The sequence below is a fragment of the Mya arenaria genome, chromosome 6 (assembly GCF_026914265.1).
Source record: "Mya arenaria isolate MELC-2E11 chromosome 6, ASM2691426v1".
Classification (NCBI taxonomy): domain Eukaryota; kingdom Metazoa; phylum Mollusca; class Bivalvia; order Myida; family Myidae; genus Mya; species Mya arenaria.
In genome coordinates this window covers 8229220-8255652 of record NC_069127.1, presented here as the reverse complement: position 1 = coordinate 8255652, position 26433 = coordinate 8229220, and the positions used below count along the sequence as shown (strand labels likewise).

General features: G+C 40.2%; 1 protein-coding gene across 3 annotated transcripts in view; it reads left to right on the top strand.

Annotated features, from left to right (window-relative positions):
- The window catches only part of LOC128237189 (cGMP-inhibited 3',5'-cyclic phosphodiesterase 3A-like), a 133066-nt gene that overhangs the window by 43028 nt on the left and 63605 nt on the right, over positions 1–26433 (top strand). Inside the window, exon 1 of one of the 3 annotated variants that reach the window (XM_052952497.1) lies at positions 6887–7068. The exons of the other annotated variants lie outside the window; for them this stretch is intronic. Coding sequence (XP_052808457.1) covers positions 6988–7068 — 81 coding nt within the window. The 5' untranslated portion in view covers positions 6887–6987. Of the gene's footprint in view, positions 1–6886; positions 7069–26433 lie in introns of those variants that run through there. 3 annotated transcript variants of the gene reach the window in all.

Sequence of the window (26433 nt, the reverse complement as noted above, 5' to 3'; positions counted from 1 at the left end):
GACCTTTTGTTTTAAAGTCCCTCTTAACAGCTCAGGCCTTAGTCTGAGGAGAGTTTATCTATTTAAGAGCATTTTGGCTGAGTGAATTATCATGTACTTTAGCTGTTCTTCTTTTATTTAGGAAAAAAAGTAGCTTTGGTGTTGCTATCTTCGTGCAAAAACATGATTATCTAATGGCTGTTATAAATATTAAACCAAGTATATATATTGAACCTTGTACTTGGAACACACATGAAGTGGAATAGACAACGGGCTAATATATCGAACAAGTCCCATTACCCTTGTAAAAATACTTATTGAGTTAAATGCCCCTTGATTAGCTATTAAAGAGAACAAAACAAGTCACAGAAGGGCAGCACTTGTTGAATAGTGATGGTATTTCTCTCCTGATACACTGAGGAGGTTTGCACAGGTCTACAACAATCTGACTGGTAGCTAGTGCAATATTGTGGACAGGCCTGGGGGGAATGTAACATAATTCTTCATGGATTACAATTGTGTGCATTGTTTTATATTCCATAAAGCAATAGCTTTTATCGGCATGTGCTCTTGTCTTTTATTAAGTTAGAGAGATTTAGAGTGGAACATTAAATGGAAGCTATTGTCAGGGGCCTTCACATGCAGCTATTAGGCTTTTTTAAAAATCATGCAAATGGACTGGTAATGAAATATGTGGACTTGAGTGCTTAAATCTGACATGCTATTGTTTGATCAGATAAAAGTGATAGGGGCATGTTTCTGCAGGTTGACATTCTGTTACCGGGTTATGTTTGAGTACTTTTTGACTCGCATTTCTGATGTAACGATAACAGTGCCATGACGTACACTAACAGTGCCACGACGTACACTAACAGTGCCACGACGTACACTAACAGTGCCACGACGTACACTACACACGGAAATGTTCATACACAATGCATTATTGAAGCAAGAGATATTTATATTAAAACACACACAACAAAACAGCCCTTGAGTTTGTGCAATACACTAATAATAACTTTTACTTCAAATTATTTCAACCAACAAAGAAATACTATTACAGGAATAATACAGTTTTTTAAAGTTTCTGAATCTGAGTCTTAAATGTTAGACAGACAGACAGTGGTGAATATGGCCCTGTGCTTGTATGAACAGAATGCACTGACTGAAGGAAACTATAGTTATATAATATTTACAGTTTGTATGTCTCGTCCTGCCATCCCAGTTGTCACGCAGGCCCGTCTGGTGCTGATTGTTGACTCCCAGTGCACATCCAGACTCTCTATTTCTGGTTTTGTAGACAACCGTCTGCTCAATATAATTGGGTGTCTACAAACCCTGATCAGATCAGTCTCAAGCAGGGAACTAGGAGATGTATGACTGCATTCTAGTACTGCTGGGTATATTTTGTCATACATCATTGAGCATACCTGAGTTTCTAGCTCAACAATTCAAAGAATAAGGTGTTTTTTCTACCCGTCCATGCGTCTGCATCCAGTTTTAGGGCAACTTGGCATTTTCACTTGTAACTCCAATACCCCTCTCCAACTGTTAAATTTTAAGGGCACAAAAAACAGTTGAAACTGAATCTCAAAACAAAGGCTGAAGTTGTTTGGTCAATTATTGAAAACCTGGTTTTATAGTATTGTGGTGTTTCTTGTTTAATTTTTAATTTGACTTTTTTATTGCTTTTGACAGGCACATATTGCATCATTATATTGTATAATTATTCATTTCTGAAACAAAGCAGTGTATAATCGAGCTAACTGGACAGGTCTTGTCATCTATGTCCTTGAAAATAATAATTAGATTTTTGGATATTCCCACATGAAATGATAAATGTGGAATAAGTCTGTCAGAAAGCTTTATTGTAAAACTTTCTACAATTCCCGCCAGAGTTGCTGTGGAAGTTGGCGTCATTTCCTGGAGCCTGGCCATTGTACTGCAGGGGACAAAATCAATTGGTATTACAGTCCTGGGCTATATCATGACAGCTTTGCCAGCCGGAAAATTTAATTGTTAGTTGCGAGAGGGTCCAATCTATCGAGATTGTACAAAATCCTGGGATCATTTTCCATATATCCTTGCCTGCGGTTTTGTAATTGGAACAAAAGCCTTCTACAACTCAGGGCACACTCAAATTTGTTTGTAATGGTGATTTAATGGTACCAAATATACTTGAATGTGTTTCTTGGACTTGCATATTTCACTGGAACGGGTCTTGAGTTCCAGGTACATTTTTTTGAAAAATGCATCATTCTGATGACTGGAAAATGGCACATGGTTACAGATGCAGGGCAATATGAATATCTGTTGACAGAACAAAGATTTGAAAAGCCATAATGCAAAACAGACTGTGAAATTTGAGTGTTCTTTCAGACCACATCAACCAGTTTTGTCCCCATGACCCAATATTGAGAATGCATTTTGGAAGTGATATATTTTCCATGTCTAGGCATTTCTCGGTCTAGAGGAATATTCTGACAGTCCATGTACTAAAAACAACTGGTAAATGTAAGGTTGTAAAGTGATGTATGGAGTTCTGTCATGTTGTGAGGAGTGACTGTATCTCCTTTATAAATAGGGAGGCATTTTTCATGCAAAACTTACGGAATACGAAATATTCAAAAATCTATCAGCGTTTGAAAAGCATTGGGGAGTAATCAGACACTAGTCAAGTTGTAGGTTTTCCCAGTTCTGAGACTCTTGGCCCAAGTTTTAAAATTGCATTAGAGAGTTTCCACTTCACAGGAGGTAACCAGAGGTCCACAAAACACTTATTTTTCTACAGATTTCAATTTTTCTACAAGCCCAAATCTTGTGTGCCACAATAGTGAATGGGATAGATATTTCATAAGCTGTGAGTTGGATAATATCATCAGTCTTTTGACTTCCTCATCACTGGTGGCTATATATTGCTCATTGCTCCAACTCATGGCACTTTTGTTATATACCAGAAGTCAAGGGCCATCATTCTGGAGAGAATAGAACCTAGGTTTATACCTTGACAAACAAAGTATATTGGATCGATCGAGTCACTGCGTGGTTGGTCTGTCGGTTGGTTTGTTGCAATTGTTTCAATCTGGATCATATCTTTAAAAATACTTGATAGAATTTAATAAAACTTTATACAATGATATAATGAGAGGTAGTACACTATGCATGAACCATAACTCTAATTAGGATTAATACAGAGTAATTGTCCTTTGTTACTTTTATTTGACCAAAGCATAACATGAAACTACTTGATTGAATTTAATTAAACTTCATGCAATCGAAAAGCACAATGAAAGGAAGTGCAAAATACAAAAACCATAACTATATTCTTACTTATTACAGAGTTATTACCATTCGTTACTTTTTCCAAAGCAGTACTTGATGTTACTTTTCCGAAGCAATACTTGAAAACTAAATGATGAAATTTATTAAAACTTCATATATACTCTATTTCAGCTAACTACAGAGGTATTTCCCTTTCCCTTTCCTACTCTTTTTTGTCAGATGCTTAGCTTCTTAATTTCTCAATGGATTTTAATTAAATAAGACAAATAGGTTTAGCATGATGAGTCGAAATCCTGTGTACAATAGCGTCAGAGTTGTGGCCTCTTTTCAGTAAAATAGTCTGCAATTCCTGTGTCCAGGTGGCATTTAGGGGTATTTGTCATTCCTGTGACAGCTCAAGTTGTCATAGAATTTATCCTAACCATTCTTTGTTATAGGTTGTTATGGGTGATGTGATTTATTTTAGTAACACTTTTAAGTATATTTATGTCTGACCCACTGATACGCTGTAAGCCATTGAACTCATTTAAACTGATCTCTCATGCAGCTTAATGTGGTGAGTTTTATTTCTCATCAAAGTATTGGCTTGAATTCAATGGAACTTTATAGGATGCGTTACTTACTTAACAAGATTTGATTTGTTTATTTATTATCAGCATACTCTGATTCGATGATTTTTCACAGAGTTATAGCCCATTTAATTTCTATAGAGTTCAATTCATCCTTTCAAAGTTGTATCTTGTCAGGGAGCATAAACCAATTCCAATGATAACCTCATCTCAGTAGTTCTTATATACACTTATCTTTTAGTTCGTAAAATATTTGTGACAAGTTAATACTACAATGCAAGCCCAAGAACTTTCCATCGACCTTTTTGCAGTTTGATATTATCCAATGCTTTGGGCATTATGTTTTCTCTTATTTCTCATGGATTTTCTGACAAGTCTTGGAAGTATTGTTTATGTTATTTCCTGGTGTTACAAAGTGGCATATGTTGGATTTATAAACAGTCAACAAGATTGGGAATCTTCAAAGTCACATTCCAAAGCATTTAGCTTTAGAATAAATTTAATTAGCCTGTCATCTTTAAGAAAAAAAATCCACAGTAATAGCTTGTCCATTTTTTTGAATAAGAAAAAGGTTGAGATAGTTCCATAGACTTGGTGTAAGGAGCGGTAGGTTTGGCATCAGGAGTGGTAGGTTTGGCATCAGGAGTGGTAGGTTTGGCGATTTCAGGAGTGGTAGGTTTGGCATCAGGAGTGGTAGGTTTGGCGATTTCAGGAGCGGTGGTTTGGCATCAGGAGTGGTAGGTTTGGCGTCTGGAGTGGTAGGGTTGGCGTCTGGAGTGGTAGGGTTGGCATCAGGAGTGGTAGGGCTGGTGTTAGGAGTGGTAGGTTTGGCGTCAGGAGTGGTAGGGCTGGTGTTAGGAGTGGTAGAGCTGGTGTTAGGAGTGATAGGTTTGGCGTCAGGAGTGGTAGGGTTGGCATCTGGAGTGGTAGGGCTGGTGTTACGAGTGGTAGGTTGGTATCAGAAGTGGTAGGGTAGGCATCGGGAGTTGTAGGGTTGGCGTCTGGAGTGGTAGGGTTGGCATCTGGAGTGGTAGGGTTGGTATCAGCAGTGGTAGGGTTGGCATCAGGAGTGGTAGGGTTGGCATCTGGAGTGGTAGGGTTGGCATCAGGAGTGGTAGGGCTGGTGTTTGGAGTGGTAGGTTTGGCGTCAGGAGTGGTAGGGCTGGTGTTAGGAGTGGTAGGGCTGGTGTTAGGAGTGATAGGTTTGGCGTCAGGAGTGGTAGGGTTGGCATTTGGAGTGGTAGGGCTGGTGTTACGAGTGGTAGGTTGGTATCAGGAGTGGTAGGGTTGGTATCAGCAGTGGTAGGGTTGGCATCAGGAGTGGTAGGGTTGGCATCTGGAGTGGTAGGGCTGGTGTTAGGAGTGGTAGGTTGGAGTGGTAGGGTTGGTATCAGGAGTGGTAGGGTTGGCATCAGGAGTTGTAGGGTTGGCGTCTGGAGTGGTAGGGTTGGCGTCTGGAGTGGTAGGATTGGCGTCTGGAGTGGTAGGACTGGCATTAGGGCAGTAGGGTTGGCGTTGTGCCTTAATTATTTAACCATAACTCAAAAGACTTCAAGACATATTCACATGAAATTAAATACACACATACTGTGACAATATGCACATGTGCATCAAGGACCATTACCCTAGCTTTAATAATAGTTGAGTTATACCCCTTATCAACTGGATAAAAAAAAAAAGAGCATTGGCCTCTTGTTGAAATGCTGTTGTTGAGATATTGGATTATGGAGGGTATTGACAAATTGTTTTATAATTTGCACATAATGAACTAATCTTGCCTGATGAAAACTGGATATGTGAGGGGCAAATAATTGATATTTCACACAGTCAGCAAAAGAATATTGCCTTGTTTCAAGTTCGCTGGCTTTATTACCCGTAGCTGGAGTCATGTTCCCCTTGGCACCTATTGTCTTAAATGGATTGTTACTTGATTTTGTACTCAGATTAAGTTTCATGGCCGGGATTTCAAAATTGTGATAATGCATGTTGAAAAATGAAAGCAAAATGATTCTATCTGCTTACATTTTAAATAACAGTTAAAGCCAAAATAAATTGCTTTCACACCAAAATATTGTACATGAATTATAATCGGAAATGGCAATGAATGAATACAACGAAACCTAATGCTTGTACAGCAGGTCCCTTTCTTGGGCCATGCATAACTTGGTTTATACTGTTTAATATCAATGACAATGGTTATGACTCGCTAGTCGGTCGTTGGATAAAAGACAAGTTTTTTGTTTTCACTAACATATCCAAAAACATAGGGTAGGTCTTTTTTTCTCTCTTTTTATGAGAAGCGGAATTCTGTACCAAATTGACTTGTACTAGAGTAATAATATTATCACAATTGCAGAATCATGAAATAGAAAATGGTCAGATTTTAACATATTCACTCAAAAGTGCCAAACATTTTAGGAAATTAAATCCACACTACTGTGTAAAAGTGTTAAATAAATTGTGTAGTGTCGGGAGGTTAAAAAAACGGTCAGATTAGTGAAAACTATCTTGTATGCCTTGTATACTTAAAAAATTATGCCCCTTTATAAAGCACTGTGTTGTGTTTTTTATTATCTTAAAAAATTATAATATAAAAAATATGTAGCTTAGTGATTATTATCAACCGTTCAGATTTTACATGTAATTTATGATCGGTTAGTTTCCCTTTTACTTACATGTTTTCCTTTCTATTTTCAGGTAAGTTCACTAGTTAAATGATGTGCAGTTGAACCATCTGTTCTGCCTGAAAGCTGAGCCGAAAGGTCATTGTACCCCGTGGACTCCATATAAGTAAAGAGGGTTGAAACTGAAGCTGAGGAAGTAATTAATTCTGTTGTAATGCAGACGTCTTCATTTCTAGACACCACTCCTCTAAACTATATAATGAGCATAATATCAGTTATAAATATGGGGTATCATCATTACAGATTTATCTTTCATCCTGCATATTAATGTTATATTTCATGTTAGAGGAAACCACTGTATATTATTAATGATTATTACATGGTAAAGTGAATGACCGTTTTATCATGAACACTTCTGTTCTATATATGTTTAACATTTTTGTCAGACTTCATACGTTCTATTAACATCAAGCATTTATTAGCCCAGAATATATTGTGATTATCTTGTAAAAATGAAACAGTTGTTGTAAAAAATGACTGTTGTATCAAAAAAGTGTTGGACGGATAAATTCTGGGTCGATTTGAGGTGTAACCTTGGGAAATTAGCTCAACAGGTAAGGGTTGAAACTGTTTTGGTTGGATAAATTCTGGGTCAATTTAAGTTGTAACCTTGGGAAATTGGCTCAACAGGTAAGGGTTGAAAACTGTTTTGGTTGGATAAATTCTGGGTCGATTTGAGGTGTAACCTTGGGAAATTAGCTCAACAGGTAAGGGTTGAAACTGTTTTGGTTGGATAAATTCTGGGTCAATTTAAGTTGTAACCTTGGGAAATTGGCTCAACAGGTAAGGGTTGAAAACTGTTTTGGTTGGATAAATTCTGGGTCAATTTAAGTTGTAACCTTGGGAAATTAGCTCAACAGGTAAGGGTTGAAACTGTTTTGGTTGGATAAATTCTGGGTCAATTTAAGTTGTAACCTTGGGAAATTGGCTCAACAGGTAAGGGTTGAAAACTGTTTTGGTTGGATAAATTCTGGGTAGATTTGAGGTGTAACCTTGGGAAATTAGCTCAACAGGTAAGGGTTGAAACTGTTTTGGTTGGATAAATTCTGGGTCAATTTGAGGTGTAACCTTGGGAAATTGGCTCAACAGTTAAGGGTTGAAACTGTTTTGGTTGGATAAATTCTGGGTCGATTTGAGGTGTAACCTCGGGAAATTGGCTCAACAGGTAAGGGTTGAAAACTGTGTTGGATGGATAAATTCTGGGTCGATTTGCGGAGTAGCCTATTGAAATTGGCTCAACAGTATATTGTACAGTCGAAACTCGATGGCTCGATATTCTAGGGACCGGGCAAAGTACTTCGAGCCTCGAGAATATCGAGCCAAGCGGGATTGCTTAGAGAATGCTATTTTTTCATTTGTTACATAAAGTCTTATTTACCTCGTTTGTTATTGGCTACGCTATCCCCGCAAGAGAAGGAAGAGTACTTATTGGGCATAGTTACGCACCCTAAATTTCGTAATAGGACTTATTCGATTATTAGAAAATATAATTTTATTTTTTTATTTATAATAAAAATACATTTATGCAAAAACAAGCAATTGTAAACACAAACATAGCTTTAAAATTATTTAAAAATGCATAGTAATTTAGGGATGGATAACAATTAGAGACAGAACTTAAAATGATGCCATGTTTATTCAAACTGTTAAACCATTTAAATTCGATAATAATTATAATATCAGTCAAGCAATTTTAATCGATTAGCGCCTTGTGCTAAATGAAGCCAATCAAACAAATCAAGGTGTGAGATTCTTAACTGAACCCACGAAAATGACATCGACCCATGCAAACAAATCAAAGTGTGAAATTCTTGTTTAGGACCGCGAAAACGACTTCGAGCATGGAGAAATATCGACCCTCAAGATATCGAGCCATCCGATCGAAATTTATATGAACAAAGAGTAAATAAAAATCGGTCCTTTTAATTTGGTGTGAGCCAACGAGGATATCGAGCCATGAGATATCGAGCCAACGAGTTTCAACTGTAGCTATTTTTGGATGTTGCAAAACTGGTCTTTTTGAGGATAAACAAAACAACACAGGGAATTCTAAAAGTGCTTTCTTGTAACTGTACCATTGCAAGAGATGTGGGTTCAGAGAGCCTTAAAGCTAATAGCATCATCATGTGCCAAAAGAGTTGAGCAACGCTTCCCTGAACATATGCTAGGGTTGAAAGCAAAATAGAGTGTTCTGATTGTTTTTGTAGAATGCATGTGGATGATGGGACCATGGTAATGTGATACACAGCTGTCATTATGATTATGCACAATTCTTTAGTTAACAAGTATGTCATTCATTAATCATTAAACAACAACCTTGAGTGCAAAAAGGGTAATTTTATCCAGCATCTGTTCAAATTGGCCAAGTGCTAAAATTATTGCTTATTTTATAACGATATTGAAGTTGATGTTCAGCCATGTAAACATTATCTAGATTATTTTGAGGTTAATGGTTTAGACTTTATTGTCTACAATAATTGCAAAATCACTTCTAATTGAACGGGATTTCGTGACAAATATAGTCAACCCATGACCCTCACAACCTATATGGCCTAATATTATCTCCTGTGCTCTATATATTCAGGGTGATCAAGTCCTCCGTCTATTCATTATAGGGTAGTTAGTCCTGGCAGTGCTTTGATTAATTTGACCTTTCAACTTCACTGAAATGTGAAGCATTACTAGCACATGCAGAGGGACAAATCTCAACTATGACAAAGTAGAATTTAATGAAAACAATCAAACGTTTATGTCATTGGACTTCTCTGACAATCATTGTTGGGTTATGGGTTTCTATTTGTCTACAAAGTTGAGTTTGATGTAAGTGTAAAGCAATTCGCCAGACAAAAGTTTTTTAATTGATTAAAAATATTTCTCCATCTAAAGGGAGGTGTTTTTGTAAAGTTAACTTTTTTATATGACGAGTGTGGCAAATCATTTGGAGTGTTAAAACTAAGATACTAAAAGCTGGAACCCATCAGCAAATGTTGATGTTTGCTCAAGTCACACCCGTGGTCAGGAGAACTTTATTCCGGAAATGATCATTTCCTTGTCTTTATCTTGTCTGAAGCCGAACACTTCAAATTTGTCTACAAAAGCACATAAACTATTAAGACCACTCAGAAATGGAGACCAGTCATTTTATGGTGCATTACGTATGGACTGGCCTGTATATAATAAACTTTATCAACAGGGCTGAAGAAGGAAAGGCAGTAAGGCTGAACACAAGTGGTGTCCCTTCTCGGTAAGGAATTGCAACAAGGCTGAACACAAGTGTTGTCCCTTCTCCGGAAGGAATTGCAACAAGGCTGAACACAAGTGTTGTCCCTTCTCCGGAAGGAATTGCAACAAGGCTGAACACAAGTGTTGTCCCTTCTCCGGAAGGAATTGCAACAAGGCTGAACACAAGTGTTGTCCCTTCTCCGGAAGGAATTGCAACAAGGCTGAACACAAGTGTTGTCCCTTCTCCGGAAGGAATTGCAACAAGGCTGAACACAAGTGGTGTCCCTTCTCCGGAAGGAATTGCAACAAGGCTGAACACAAGTGGTGTCCCTTCTCCGGAAGGAATTGCAACAAGGCTGAACACAAGTGGTGTCCCTTCTCCAGAAGGAATTGCAACAAGGCTGAACACAAGTGGTGTCCCTTCTCCGGAAGGAATTGCAACAAGGCTGAACACAAGTGGTGTCCCTTCTCCGGAAGAAATTGCAACAAGGCTGAACTAAAGTGTTGTCCCTTCTCCGGAAGGAATTGCAACAAGGCTAAACACAAGTTATGTCCCTTCTCCAGAAGGAATTGCAACAAGGCTGAACACAAGTGTTGTCCCTTCTCAGGAAGGAATTGCAATTGGTCTGGACACTAGCATCAGAATAAAATCAGTTTCTAAATGATATTCGTTTTATAAGAGATTATATAAGAGATTTATGTAATATATAATATAGTTTTAATTTATTTCATTCAATTCATATTTATTCAATTTGCACTTCAATCCATGCTTGAGTCAAACTTGTAACTTGTACACACTAACAGTGAGGTTTTGTTTGTCATTGAAATGTTTTGTCAATTTCATCTGGTCTCCTCTCGTAAGTTAAATAATGTATTCCTTTTCATATGACATTTATTATTTGACCCTGAGATTGTCAAAAATATTTGTGCTAAAAACCATCAGCGTTATATTTTTCCCTGCTTCATATCTGATTCCAAGTCCAAGTGTTAAAGCATATGTGTGAATCTGGTCTAAGTGAAATATGTCTGTGGGACAAGCAAATTGACATGCAGAATTTTGAAAGTTGAGCAGACTTTTACAGATGGAATTATGTATTCATCGATAGCTTAGTGGGTAGCCCTTCTGACTGTGGGCTACTTAGTGGGTAGCCCCGCTGACTATGGGCCTCTTAGAGGGTAGCCCTTCTGACTGAGGGCCACTTAATGGGTAGCCCTTCTGACTGTGGGTCACTGGGTAGCCCTTCTGACTGTGGGTCACTGGGTAGCCCTTCTGACTGTGGGTCACTTAGTCGGTAGCCCTTCTGACTGTGGCCCACTTAGTGGGTAGCCCTTCAGACTGTTTGCCACTTAGTGGGTAGCCTCTCTGACTGTGGGCAACTTAGTGGGTAGCCCTTCTGACTGTGGGCCACTTAGTGGGTAGCTCTTCTGACTGTGGGTCACTGGGTAGCCCTTCTGACTGTGGGTCACTGGGTAGCCCTTTTGACTGTGGGTCACTTAGTCGGTAGCCCTTCTGACTGTTGGCCACTTAGTGGGTAGCCCTTCAGACTGTTTGCCACTTAGTGGGTAGCCTCTCTGACTGTGGGCCACTTAGTGGGTAGCCCTTTTGACTGTGGGCAACTTAGTGGGTAGCCCTTCTGACTGTGAGCAACTTAGTGGGTAGCCCTTTTGACTGTGAGCAACTTAGTGGGTAGCCCTTTTGACTGTGAGCAACTTAGTGGGTAGCCCTTCTGACTGTGGGCCACTTAGTGGGTAGCCCTTCTGACTGTGAGCAACTTAGTGGGTAGCCCTTCTGACTGTGGGCCAATAGTGGATAGCCCTTCTGACTGTGGGCCACTTAGTGGGTAGCCCTTCTGACTGTGGGCCACTTAGTGGGTAGCCCTTCTGACTGTGAGCAACTTAGTGGGTAGCCCTTCTGACTGTGGGCCACTTAGTGGGTAGCCCTTTTGACTGTGGGCCACTTAGTGGGTAGCCTCTCTGACTGTGGGCCAATAGTGGATAGCCCTTCTGACTGTGGGCCATTTAGTGGGTAGCCCTTCTGACTGTGAGAAACTTAGTGGGTAGCCCTTCTGACTGTGGGCCACTTAGTGGGTAGCCTCTCTGACTGTGGGCCAATAGTGGATAGCCCTTCTGACTGTGGGCCACTTAGTGGGTAGCCCTTCTGACTGTGAGCAACTTAGGGGATAGCCCTTCTGACTGTGGGCCACTTAGTGGGTAGCCCTTCTGACTGTGGGCCACTTAGTGGGTAGCCCTTTTGACTGTGGGCCACTTAGTGGGTAGCCTCTCTGACTGTGGGCCAATAGTGGATAGCCCTTCTGACTGTGGGCCACTTAGTGGGTAGCCCTTCTGACTGTGGGCCACTTAGTGGGTAGCCCTTTTGACTGTTGGCCACTTAGTGGGTAGCCCTTCTGACTGTGGGCCACTTAGTGGGTAGCCCTTCTGACTGTGGGCCACTTAGTGGGTAGCCCTTCTGACTGTGAGCAACTTAGTGGGTAGCCCTTCTGACTGTGGGCCAATAGTGGGTAGCCCTTCTGACTGTGGGCCACTTAGAGGGTAGCCCTTCTGACTGTGGGCCACTTAGTGGGTAGCCCTTTTGACTGTTGGCCACTTAGTGGGTAGCTCTTCTGACTTTGGGCCACTTAGTGGGTAGCCCTTCTGACTGTGGGCCACTTAGTGGGTAGCCCTTTTGACTGTGGGCAACTTAGTGGGTAGCCCTTCTGACTGTGGGCCACTTAGTGGGTAGCCCTTTTGACTGTGGGCCACTTAGTGGGTAGCCCTTCTGACTGTGGGCCACTTAGTGGGTAGCCCTTCTGACTGTGGGCCACTTAGTGGGTAGCCCTTTTGACTGTGGGTAACATAGTGGGTAGCCCTTCTGACTGTGGGCCACTTAGTGGGTAGCTCTTCTGACTGTGGGCCAATAGTGGGTAGCCCTTCTGACTGTGGGCCAATAGTGGGTAGCCCTTCTGACTGTGGGCCACTTAGTGGGTAGCCCTTCTGACTGTGGGCCACTTAGTGGGTAGCCCTTTTGACTGTTGGCCACTTAGTGGGTAGCCCTTCTGACTGTGGGCCACTTAGTGGGTAGCCCTTCTGACTGTGGGCCACTTAGTGGGTAGCCCTTTTGACTGTGGGCAACTTAGTGGGTAGCCCTTCTGACTGTGGGCCACTTAGTGGGTAGCCCTTTTGACTGTGGGCCACTTAGTGGGTAGCCCTTCTGACTGTGGGCCACTTAGTGGGTAGCCCTTCTGACTGTGGGCCACTTAGTGGGTAGCCCTTTTGACTGTGGGCCACTTAGTGGGTAGCCCTTCTGACTGTGGGCCACTTAGTGGGTAGCCCTTCTGACTGTGGGCCAATAGTGGGTAGCCCTTCTGACTGTGGGCCACTTAGTGGGTAGCTCTTCTGACTGTGGGCAACTTAGTGGGTAGCTCTTCTGACTGTGGGCCACATAGTAGGTAGCCCTTCTGACTGTGGGCCAATAGTGGATAGCCCTTCTGACTGTGGGCCACTTAGTGGGTAGCTCTTCTGACTGTGGGCAACTTAGTGGGTAGCTCTTCTGACTGTGGGCCACATAGTAGGTAGCCCTTCTGACTGTGGGCCAATAGTGGGTAGCTCTTCTGACTGTGGGCCACTTCGTGGGTAGCCCTTCTAACTGTGGGCCACTTAGTGGGTAGCTCTTCTGACTGTGGGCCACTAAGTGGGTAGCCCTTCTAACTGTGGGCCACTTAGTGGGTAGCCCTTCTAACTGTGGGCCACTTAGTGGGTAGCTCTTTTGACTGTGGGCAACTTAGAGGGTAGCCCTTCTGACTGTGGGCCACTTAGTGGGTAGCTCTTCTGACTGTGGGCCACTTAGTGGGTAGCCCTTCTGACTGTGGGCCACTTAGTGGGTAGCCCTTCTGACTGTGGGCCACTTAGTGGGTAGCCCTTCTAACTGTGGGCCACTTAGTGGGTAGCCCTTCTAACTGTGGGCCACTTAGTGGGTAGCCCTTCTGACTGTGGGCCACTTAGTGGGTAGCCCTTCTGACTGTGGGCCACTTAGTGGGTAGCCCTTCTGACTGTGGGCAAATTAGAGGGTAGCCCTTCTGACTGTGGGCCACTTAGTGGGTAGCCCTTCTGACTGTGGGCCACTTAGTGGGTAGCCCTTCTGACTGTGGGCCACTTAGTGGGTAGCCCTTCTGACTGTGGGCAACTTAGAGGGTAGCCCTTCTGACTGTGGGCCACTTAGTGGGTAGCCTCTCTGACTGTGGGCCAATAGTGGATAGCCCTTCTGACTGTGGGCCACTTAGTGGGTAGCCCTTCTGACTGTGAGCAACTTAGTGGATAGCCCTTCTGACTGTGGGCCACTTAGTGGGTAGCCCTTCTGACTGTGGGCCACTTAGTGGGTAGCCCTTTTGACTGTGGGCCACTTAGTGGGTAGCCTCTCTGACTGTGGGCCAATAGTGGATAGCCCTTCTGACTGTGGGCCACTTAGTGGGTAGCCCTTCTGACTGTGGGCCACTTAGTGGGTAGCCCTTTTGACTGTGGGCCACTTAGTGGGTAGCCTCTCTGACTGTGGGCCAATAGTGGATAGCCCTTCTGACTGTGGGCCACTTAGTGGGTAGCCCTTCTGACTGTGAGCAACTTAGTGGATAGCCCTTCTGACTGTGGGCCACTTAGTGGGTAGCCCTTCTGACTGGGAGCAACTTAGTGGGTAGCCCTTCTGACTGTGGGCCAATAGTGGGTAGCCCTTCTGACTGTGGGCCACTTAGAGGGTAGCCCTTCTGACTGTGGGCCACTTAGTGGGTAGCCCTTTTGACTGTTGGCCACTTAGTGGGTAGCCCTTCTGACTTTGGGCCACTTAGTGGGTAGCCCTTCTGACTGTGGGCCACTTAGTGGGTAGCCCTTTTGACTGTGGGCAACTTAGTGGGTAGCCCTTCTGACTGTGGGCCACTAAGTGGGTAGCCCTTTTGACTGTGGGCCACTTAGTGGGTAGCCCTTCTGACTGTGGGCCATTTAGTGGGTAGCCCTTCTGACTGTGGGCCACTTAGTGGGTAGCCCTTTTGACTGTGGGCAACTTAGTGGGTAGCCCTTCTGACTGTGGGCCACTTAGTGGGTAGCCCTTCTGACTGTGGGCCAATAGTGGGTAGCCCTTCTGACTGTGGGCCAATAGTGGGTAGCCCTTCTGACTGTGGGCCACTTAGTGGGTAGCTCTTCTGACTGTGGGCCACTTAGTGGGTAGCCCTTTTGACTGTTGGCCACTTAGTGGGTAACCCTTCTGACTGTGGGCCACTAAGTGGGTAGCCCTTCTGACTGTGGGCCACTTAGTGGGTAGCCCTTTTGACTGTGGGCAACTTAGTGGGCAGCCCTTCTGACTGTGGGCCACTTAGTGGGTAGCCCTTTTGACTGTGGGCCACTTAGTGGGTAGCCCTTCTGACTGTGGGCCACTTAGTGGGTAGCCCTTCTGACTGTGGGCCACTTAGTGGGTAGCCCTTTTGACTGTGTGCAACTTAGTGGGTAGCCCTTCTGACTGTGGGCCACTTAGTGGGTAGCCCTTCTGACTGTGGGCCAATAGTGGGTAGCCCTTCTGACTGTGGGCCACTTAGTGGGTAGCTCTTCTGACTGTGGGCAACTTAGTGGGTAGCTCTTCTGACTGTGGGCCACATAGTAGGTAGCCCTTCTGACTGTGGGCCAATAGTGGATAGCCCTTCTGACTGTGGGCCACTTAGTGGGTAGCTCTTCTGACTGTGGGCAACTTAGTGGGTAGCTCTTCTGACTGTGGGCCACATAGTAGGTAGCCCTTCTGACTGTGGGCCAATAGTGGGTAGCTCTTCTGACTGTGGGCCACTTAGTGGGTAGCCCTTCTAACTGTGGGCCAATAGTGGGTAGCTCTTCTGACTGTGGGCCACTTAGTGGGTAGCCCTTCTAACTGTGGGCCACTTAGTGGGTAGCCCTTCTAACTGTGGGCCACTTAGTGGGTAGCTCTTCTGACTGTGGGCAACTTAGAGGGTAGCCCTTCTGACTGTGGGCCACTTAGTGGGTAGCTCTTCTGACTGTGGGCCACTTAGTGGGTAGCCCTTCTGACTGTGGGCCACTTAGTGGGTAGCCCTTCTGACTGTGGGCCACTTAGTGGGTAGCCCTTCTAACTGTGGGCCACTTAGTGGGTAGCCCTTCTAACTGTGGGCCACTTAGTGGGTAGCCCTTCTGACTGTGGGCCACTTCGTGGGTAGCCCTTCTGACTGTGGGCCACTTAGTGAGTAGCCCTTCTGACTGTGGGCCACTTAGTGGGTAGCCCTTCTGGCTGTCTGCCACATAGTAGGTAGCCCTTCTGACTGTGGGCCACAAAGAATGTTGCATCATTGTAAGGTACCAGGCTGTTCAAAACACAAACATTTCAAAATTCCATTTACTCAAAAAGTCATTTTTATGTATCTATTTAAGTCAATTATATATAGTGTCAACTTGTCTATTGTCAACTTGTCTATTGTTAACTTGTGTATTGTTAATGGAGTGTGGGACATGGGTACCGAATGATACTAGGCAATAGACTTGGGCTATATTTTAAGATCCATTTTATTGTATAGTAATAAAGGTTGATTGTCGTAAGACACTGTGAGAGAAGTATGACGGAATGTCCCAAAGCAAATTGGCGTCTATCTAAGCCTTTGTGAAGTAGATATTGCAATTTTGACGATGAAATGTCAGCCTTGATTGCAACTTGAAGATTGTAATTCTGTCAATCCGATATTGCCCCATCTAATAGGATCATATCCAAAGGCGCAAACATAATGTAGAAAGCTTCCTTTTCTTTTTACCTATTATTATTTTTTGGATTGAAAAGTTTCAAATACAAAGGTACTGAACTTATTTATTATATTGAATGTCAGTTATAAAATGTTAGTCACATTTATGTTAGTGTTTGTTTCAAATGGTGTAACAGTTTTCAGATCAGTTCTATTAGGTTGTCTGTAATGTTGAGGTATTGCCATTAATTATTAATAAGACCAAAAACATTGGTCCATAACAACAGAAATGGTAAAAATATTCCCATGAAACTTGGTTTACATAATTATCACAATATGCACATAATAAGGTCTTAGCGCTAGATGGATGTGTCTCCTACTTTGTTAATGTGCAGTTAAGTCTGTCATGCAGTGAGCTGTCAATATGTTTAGCAAAGCCCATAACTCTGACTTTAATCATGTGTTGAATTACCCCCCCCCCCCCCCCCCTTTATTGGCAGGCGTTGGAATCCACTTTCATTGCCCTGGTTTTCTTCCAGATTTCCACAAATTCATATACTTGATGTTTTTTCTATGCTACGTAAATAAAGATTGTACTGTTATACTCCAAGCCAGAGGTAGATAGATATGTGGGAAGAAAATAAATAGTGTGATCTACAATTCCAGCTAATATCTCAATGAATATTTTTATGGCTGCCTGCTAAATTCTTGAGATATTAAAACTATTGATAGCTTCGGCATGCGGTTGGAAATTGGGTTATTCGGAGTTGATGAGTGGATTGTTTTCTTTTTGCTGGAAAGATGTGATTTCAAGCACACACTCAAGTAACATTTTCTAGGTGATTCATTGCAACATTGGGCAATTGTAATAAGGGAGGCAAATGTGAATTCCATGCACATTTTGTAAAGGCATGATTAGTCTCCCTTGGCCTTAAATTTAACTACGCACCAGTTTTATGAATGAACTGTCAAGAATGAAACCAATTGTTAGGTCTGCCATTCCCAACATTCCACATAGATTTCTTATCAAACTTGATTCTTTCAAGTAATTGCCACCTAGATCTAATGGGATCCATACTTTCTGGGGCTTTTTATCAATTTGTTCAACTATACTGATAGAAAATGTGTTTTTTTTGTACAAATTTCTCTTGCTCTAGGAAGTCAGGTGAGAGAAAGGGATGTTTCTCTGAAGTTTTATGGGTTGGCAACAGGTAGTTGTGGAACTTGATCTATGGTGGCTCCTTCATCATACAGCAGACCTGATCTTTTGTGATGTAATACTAAGAGGATCATTGGGGAATTATATTCCTGTTCAAATTGTGTCAACCTAATTAAGCAAGCATCCTTCTTTATTGCCAATGGACATTTTTGGCATATGTAAATAAGATCCGTATTCTTTGTATTTATAGGCAATGTACCAATTCTGTTACCGTATCCCTGTATTAGTTTCCCATGTAGGAGTTTAATTATTGGGGTCTACAGAAAAGGGACCAGGGGTATACCCCCCACAGGCCGAGGTTAAGCCAGATCTTGTTTAGATATTCAAAATTGCACTCCTACTTGTTTTCTGTTTGTTGATGCATTTGTCAAAATCGATCTAGGTAAATTTAATGAAGTAAATGAAAAAAAATGAAAAAATAAAAAATGCAAACAACTAGTAGAGGTGGAGCAACTTTGATATTGGACACACGAATTATTCATGAGTGAGAGTGGTGGGGTTGGGGATGATGGTCTTTACTGGTATACAGCCATGGGGTTGGGGATGATGGTCTTTACTGGTATACAGCCATGGGGTTGGGGATGATGGTCTTTACTGGTATACAGCCATCGGGTTGGGGATGATGGTCTTTACTGGTATACAGCCATGGGGTTGGGGATGATGGTCTTTACTGGTATACAGCCATGGGGTTGGGGATGATGGTCTTTACTGGTATACAGCCATGGGGTTGGGGATGATGGTCTTTACTGATATACAGCCATTTAAAGTGATGAATATAATCATAATATAAAATGTGTTACTCTAAGTGCTACATAGTGGATCCTGCAAGTATCACCTTGACCTTTATTGTCAACGACTTGTACACTTCAAAGCATTTATGCACTGTATGTGTTGTATATTAGTATTTTGTTCTGAAGAACCTTCAAGGTTCAGATATTTTAACCATGCTAAATACATTGGCTGACAGCTGATTGAAAAAGGAAGAAGAGTTATTTTATCAGTATTTCAATGAATGGATAGAATGGCTGCATATTTGAGCTTCCAAGCTGCAGACATCTTTAAGAGGATCATGGCTGACATTAAGTGACCTTGAGTATTCACCTACAGTCAAATGGGTAAAAGAATTGAGATAAGATTAACCCCATTCTTTAATGTGTTATAGCTATTTTCTTTGTATTGATGTGAATTACTATTTTTGTTTCATTGTCTGATTATGTTTCATTGTTTCATTGTCTGATTATGTTTCATTGTTTCATTGTCTGATTATGTTTCATTCACTAAATGAGACTTAGCTTTTACAAAGTGGAAAAATTGAATTAAGTTAAACAGCTGAGAGTCTATGAATTCGGAAATCAAAACATTTGATAGGTCACAAACACTTATGAAGCTGATAAGCCCTGTATGATGGCAGCAGCAGGGCTAGCTAGGCTATGAGATATGTTGGCTGAGTGAGGTTGATTGTTTTGCCAGCTGCGCTTAATTACTGCACCACTGTGGGCTAACCTGTCACTGACCTCTGACTCGACCCTCACCCCACCCCCACTGGCGCACTAACAGCAGATGAAGGCTACATCATACTGATACTTTATGGACAAATTTCAGTGGTTTTTCGGAAGCTGACCTACATGAAGACTTTTATAGGTGGTTAGATGAAATTGCACAACACTTTTTGTGTTTTTAGAGCTATTACATTGTGACATTTTTCTGATATATAGATAGCTATGTTAGGTCTTTTGGAGGCTATTTAACATACCTATAAGTACAGTTTATTCACAGTGCGTGCGCTTAATAGTTGAAAGATGGACAACACATTTTTGGTTTAAAGGTGATCATGTAAGTACAACATTAATGATGTTCCTGTGTAAAATATGTTTGCTTTTTGTTACGAACAAACTATGTCTATATAGTGGAGTGAATTCATAGTATCATGAACCTGTGGGCTATTTCTCCTAGACTCCTAGGAGCAATTCGTCCCTGTAGAGATATTTTCAAAAGGGCAGTACTTCTGCTCCTAGGACTTTCTAACAGCTCTCAACAGCTCAAGCAACTTGCCTCTCAGATTCACTTCCTAAACTTTATATGCCCGACATATATTTCAACCCACACAACTGCAGATTTCTGGTTTCAGCAGGTGAATGAAAATTAAATGTGGCAGATAATCAGGCGGTATATAATATGAATGTATAGGACCTTGTTTCTGCGCTAAACATGGGGGTAACATGGAGGCTGATGATTAATTCCGATTAATACTGATTACCTCGGGTAATTAATATTGTTACCTGTTGTAATTGATAAAGATAGTGTGCTGTATCAGGAATATTTGCAGTAGGTTGCAAACATCCTATACATATGTCCACACAGGCATTTCCGCTCCTTCGGAAAAATGGGAATATTAAAACGAATGACAAATGAAATAAAGATTAATTATTACTAAGCTGTTCCAGTTTTTACCATTAGTAATGAATAATTGACGGCTCATGCTGAGTGAAATCGGGGTGATTTATAGATTATTTCTAGGCAATTCTTCACTGCTTATGTTAAATATTTCCACATGTACAGCAGAACAAACAGAAAGGAAGCTAATGAAAGGTAAATGCTGCTGGTTTGACGTCACTGGGTGGTTTGATGTCACTGGTCTCGCTGCCAGCCATCATTAGCTGAAATGGTTTTTCCAATTATTTATTGTGCCAAGCCTTGACCTAATTCTGATACTTTAATAGACGTTTTAATGTTGAATACTGAAGCACAGATTCTTTGCCCCCCCCCCCCCCCCCCCCCCAAAAAAACAACAACATTGAAACCTTCCATTAAAAAAAATAAACACAATTTGTAAAAACATCAAATATCAGACAATTGCACTTATGATGTTGCATAGTTAAATAGTTCTTTAATTGTTATTGCACCTGAAGTCTTTGTATCGGAGGAATAAAATACAACACTTGGTGATCTGGGTTGAAAAATGGTGCACAAATATTGCTATTGAACACATGGAGAGATTTTATGGCAAATATTAGCATTAATCATTTTTTGTATTAAAAGGTATACCCTATATTTTAAACACTGCGGTAGAGCTTACGCCACATTAGCATGAAAATTGGTTTGAGATAATTGTCATTTGATGAAAAGTATCAAGCAGTTGTTTGTAAAGGTAGAAACATCAGTGATTGTATGACATCTAGTATCTTTGATCAGGAAATCAAATACCTAGATAAAATGGATGAAAAAAAATTGAATTACATAACCCATGTCCAACAGTCATTCTCTTCCAATAGATGGACAGTAATCAAAGGTTAAGCACTAGTGTTTTAGCGTAAACAAGATGAGGTCCTTTAAAGACTTTCTTTGGTAACAAGGATAAGTATGTAAGAACATTATTGATAATTGATGTTGCTATCAACAAGATAAGTATTTTCATGCACCACTGTCTTCAGCTTTACTTGTAATATTATAAGGTTGTAGAAATAGAATGAAATGAAATGGTTATGAAATGAATGGCCTGTGTCAAATAAATAGTCTGGGATATATGAAATATGGGCAATAATAGCAAGACAGTCCTGGTTCCTGTATTCAATTGATGCCTAAGCTTATGGGGTTACATAAATCCAATGATAATCAATGGGAAATAGAAATGAAAAATGTGTTTTATGAGACTAGTAGGTATAATCACAAACTATTAATCATGATAGAAGATCCAAAAGGCAAAGTAAATGTTTGATATGTTTTATATGATTTGAATAATAATTCAATGTATCTTGTATTGATATGGGGGCCGAGGAATGGTACTAAGTATCACCATTTAGTATTTAGTATTTAATTTCATTCATGAGGCATTCATTTCAATAGATAAGTGCAACTTAACAAAAGGGGTTGTTTTATATGTAGAACAATATTTGTCAAAGAAGATTAAATTTTTGTATTTGAAGTCATGCCCTCAACGCTTGAACAAAACCCATTATAATAGTTGCTTTCCTGACAGTCTTTAATTGGACTATTTTACTGGCAGAAATAAAAAATGACTGATATGCTGCTGGCCTTAGACGCAACGCTGTCCCACTATTGCTTTATTTCTGTAAGAACATAGCAGTATGCAAGTGAAAGATCCAAAATATAGGATTCAGGGCTGAAATATTTTGAAAAACAACTTAAAGCCTTTTTTCCCTACTATTGACCAGACAATGGTTTGTGAGACAATGTTTTCTCCCACCTCAGATAAGTAGATCCATTAATTTAACCATGCTAGAAATTCTTATCTTGCCCACGGGCGAAGATAAAATGCCCGGATGGAACTTCTTTTAATGGTCACCACAGTGTAATTACCTCCCTTGTTGAAGACTGTTGTCTGTAGCGCATCATGGAAACCTTGTCTTGTGGCAATATTTAGAACGCTATTTAATTATTTCTCGCTTCAAATGTCACCAGAAAAAAGTTTTCACGCACCTTTCAAGAAATAATGCTTCACTCTTCTATTTAAAGACCGATCAGACCATTTACATACTCTGAATCACTGCGCGAATATCCACGACAACCACAAATTATCGCATATCCGTACGCAATTATTTTCACTAAGCACAAAAGAGTTCTAGCAAAAAAATACATTTTTACTTAATTTTGTTTAACTGAGATGGGAGAAAAAGCATCTACCATAGCCGCTCGTGTAAGATAGGTTCATCCCGACCCTCGCGCAGGGTGTTTTGCGGAAACTCGGTAAACCTCGTTTCCGCAAAACACCCTACGTTCGGGTCAGAATGAACCTATCTTACACTCTCGGCCATGGAAGATACTTATAATCTTTATCTGACTGACAGCCAAACAAAAATACAATATTACAAACATTTATCCAAACAATAAACACATCTTTTATTAGCTCACCTAAGCAAATGTGTATTAGGATCTGTCTTTTTCTGTCGTCTTTACGTAATGTCAGGCAAAATTCAATTAACTTAACATGAAGCATGAAGGGTACCCTTCTACAAAAAAAAACCAAGAGGTTGCATAAATATATACCAACAATACCAAAATGGCTGACATCACGTTTTGTATAAAAAAAAAAACATCTCTGAAACTACAGAGTCAAATTTATTGAATTTCACAGAAGAGAAGTTGGGTGACCATCTAAAACATTGCAACAAGGCATCTAGATTGACCTACATGTACATGAACAACAGCAGAAAAGAAGCAAGGGGAGAAAACTTTGCTACATTGTGTAGGTCATTATTTAGAGCATTACATGAAAAAGACATGCATGATTGACAATTTCAAATAATCAATTTATTTCATAATGAATATTTAATCAGAAATTACATTCATCGTGTTATCACAGTAATAGTCCCCCCTCTATAAATGTAGACCTGCTTACTTTACAGCACTTGAAGAAAGACTTATAATAGAATTATATGTTATCCAAGTCATAAATTCAGATGCTGTTGTTTTCCTAGAAATCGTATACTGCCTAACTGATATTACAATATGTATTATTAACCACCTCACAAGGCTTTCCGAACTTTCTGCACAGTCTCCATATATCAAAGCCAACCTTGTTAGCCCTAAATAACCTGAAAGTCCTGGATTCATATTGATTACAGACTGTAATACGGCTGCAGTCAACCAGTCACAATAGAAATATCATTTAAGAAAAATTAAAAAATCCATTCCCTCCCACCACAAGTTTCATGTCACACAGCTGTCAATCGCAAGCAATGATTGTACTGGTTGGATAGCCATTAACAGCCATTAGATGAAAAGTTTTTGATTGACAACACCTGTTAATGACCTACTGCATGTCAATTGAGTGTACTACCCAACAAGCTGTATTTTTCTTCACAAAATAAGAGACACTGTTTTAATTCGAATTTTGGCTGAACAAATTTCATACAGACACAAATGTTATAGCTTTTATTTGTTTTTTTTGCCGAACAAATTTGTTAAACACTTTAAGCCAAATGTTAAAGCTTTTATATCTTTTTGGCCAAACAAATTTGTTACAGACTTTTAGCCAAATGGTATAGCTTTTATCTGGTTTTTGGCTGAACAAAATTTAATGTTTATGTGTTTAATAAGCAAAACAAAAAGTTCAGACTTTTAGCCAAGAGATTTTTAAAAAGTGGTCAGAGAACAAATGAATTTTAGAAAAGTCAGGAAAAATAGCTGTGGCATTTTTCAAGCAATATTTATAAGATTGTTTACCATTTTTTTTAGCAACACAATTAATAATAACTACAATAGTGTTTTAACCAATTAAAGCCGATTAATTTAAAGTATGGTACATAGTATTAGTATGTGAAAATCATAATTTGGTCAGTGAAAAGTCCTGGGAGAGTCTGAGAATTTTTAAGAATTCGTTTTTGGTAGCAAATTGTAAGTCAGTTTTTTCTGCTGTTGCTTTTAAACTTAAATTGTTTTATTAGTTACTATTGAATGTTTGAACAATATTGTTGTTAAAATGTGTCAAAACAAAAATACTTGATAACGGAGTTAGTGATAGCTTGATATCTGGTTGCTGATTTGTTTGTGTCTCTTATTTCTCAAAGGGCCCTTAGTGTTTGCCATACATTGTCAGCCAATCAGCGGCGCTAGATTTTTAAAATGTTCAATTTGTTATTTGTGAAGTTTTACCTTTTGTCTTAAAATGAAACAAATCATCATTTTTGTTAAGTTTCTTCAGTCAGGTTAAAATAGGTCAACCAACAAAAAGATCTAATATGTCAACCTGTTACAAATAAAATATGACATTTATGATTTGTGGAAGTCACACTGACCCAATCTCTAGCGAATTCATGAGAAATGTTGTTCAGTTGTATTCATACGTTGTTCTTCTCTCTACTTGTAACAGGGTGTTTTTGATTATGTTTTGGACAGCTAAAACATTAAAGTTTTAATTAAAGAATCATTAATTACCATCAGCTTTACTATGCAATATTTGACAAGACACAGGAGGCACTGCAAGATGTTGGCAGTAGGGGCACATGATGCAGTCAGTAGATTTTGATTTCTGTGTAGGACTCATTCCAACTACCGCACTAGGAACATGAAAGTTAAGAAGTCAAAGTGCAGGTTATTTCCAATAATTCTGGATAAAAAAATAAAATTAAATTAAAGTATATTCATAATGGCAGTTTGAATTGTTCACATTTTTTATTTACTGTCTGATAGTCATTTTCTTTGTAAATCTATGAGTAACTGGAACTAAAACCTGTGAAAAAAGCGAGTCGAATCACAGATCAGCCTTTGGAAGTCTTGAACTCTAATTTCTTTATATTTCACAAAATGCAGCTGCATGGAGTAGGAAGCAAATAAGCCTGCTCAGTTAAAATATGTTGACTGTCAAAAGTGTTGTCTGCCCTGTCATGACTTCAGACTGCATAAGATTTATGAGTTTTCTGCCACATTTGTAAGCCATTTTTTTGTGGCTGAGGCTATAGTGAAAATCATAGTTGTGCTCCATTCATATTAACTTTCTTACTGACAGGAGAGACCTCAAGATAATAGTGTGTATTTTTTGTGTGATTTTGCTGGGAATTCAAAGTAGGGAAATTGCATCTTTATTGCACATGATCTAGGAAGATATCCTAGAAATGTTGCAGACAAGGGTATAATTATCAAACTTTTCTACCATCAGCTTGAGATAAATGATGTAAACCTGAGATGACGATCTTACTTCAGCAGCTTACGATGCCAAAGGGAAAACAGAACTGAAGAAAAAAGTCACCAGCGCAAAAAAATGTCTAAAGTGTTTTCTTGTATGATGATTATCAGGATAGAAAGTAGGATGGCACTGCAACAGAGACCCGGAGGATTCAACACTTGTTCTGTTTTCAGTGTTCTGAGAGTATAAGCATCAATATGCCTCTTCAGCTGCCAGCAATTTTTGAATAACTTGTGGCTCCAGCGCTGCTTGGAATTTTATCGTCATGTAAAGCTGTCTTATTGTAATTATTCACAATTAACAGTGCTTATTTACAAGTCATCTTGCGAAGTAGTTAACGTTATTGCTGTGTTGCAGAAAGTATTAAGAATTTTTTGTGCCTCTTTTGAGTTGTTTCATTTAATATGTTTAAAAAATCAAATATACATGGATGGGACAAAAAGAAAGGTCCATATAGACCAAACATTTTAGGCTGCGCTTGTTGTAAAAATATTTAAACAAAATGGAGCTGAAACTCCCTTTTTGGTATGTAGTATTTAAGGATTTTTAGGAAATATTCATGAAGCAAGAGGCTGTTATGGCAGTATTCAGTATAAAGTATGGAGGAATTTAAAGTATAAAGTATGTAAGGGTGGTAGGGGAATTTCACAGTTATTATTATGCAAGGGGGAGGGGGATTTCACAGTTATTAGTATGCAAGGGGGAGGGGAATTTCACAGTATTTAGTATGCAAGGGGGAGGGGATTTCACAGTATTTAGTATGCAAGGGGAAGGGGATTTCACAGTATGAATTATGCAAGTGGGAAGGGGATTTCACAGTATTCAGTATGCAAAGGGGAGGGGGATTTCACAGTATTCAGTATGCATTTGGGAGGTGGATTTCTCAGTATTTAAAATGCAAGGGGAGGCAAGTCTCACAGTATTCAGTATGCCAGGGGGATGGGGATTTCACAGTATTCAGTATGCATTGGGGAGGGGGATTTCTCAGTATTTAGTGCAGTGAGGAGGGGGATTTCACAGTATTAAGTTTGCAAGGTGGAGGCAAAATTTACAGTATTCAGTATGCAATGCGGAGGGGGATTTCTCAGTATTCAGTATGCAAGGGGGGTGGGGATTTCACAGTATT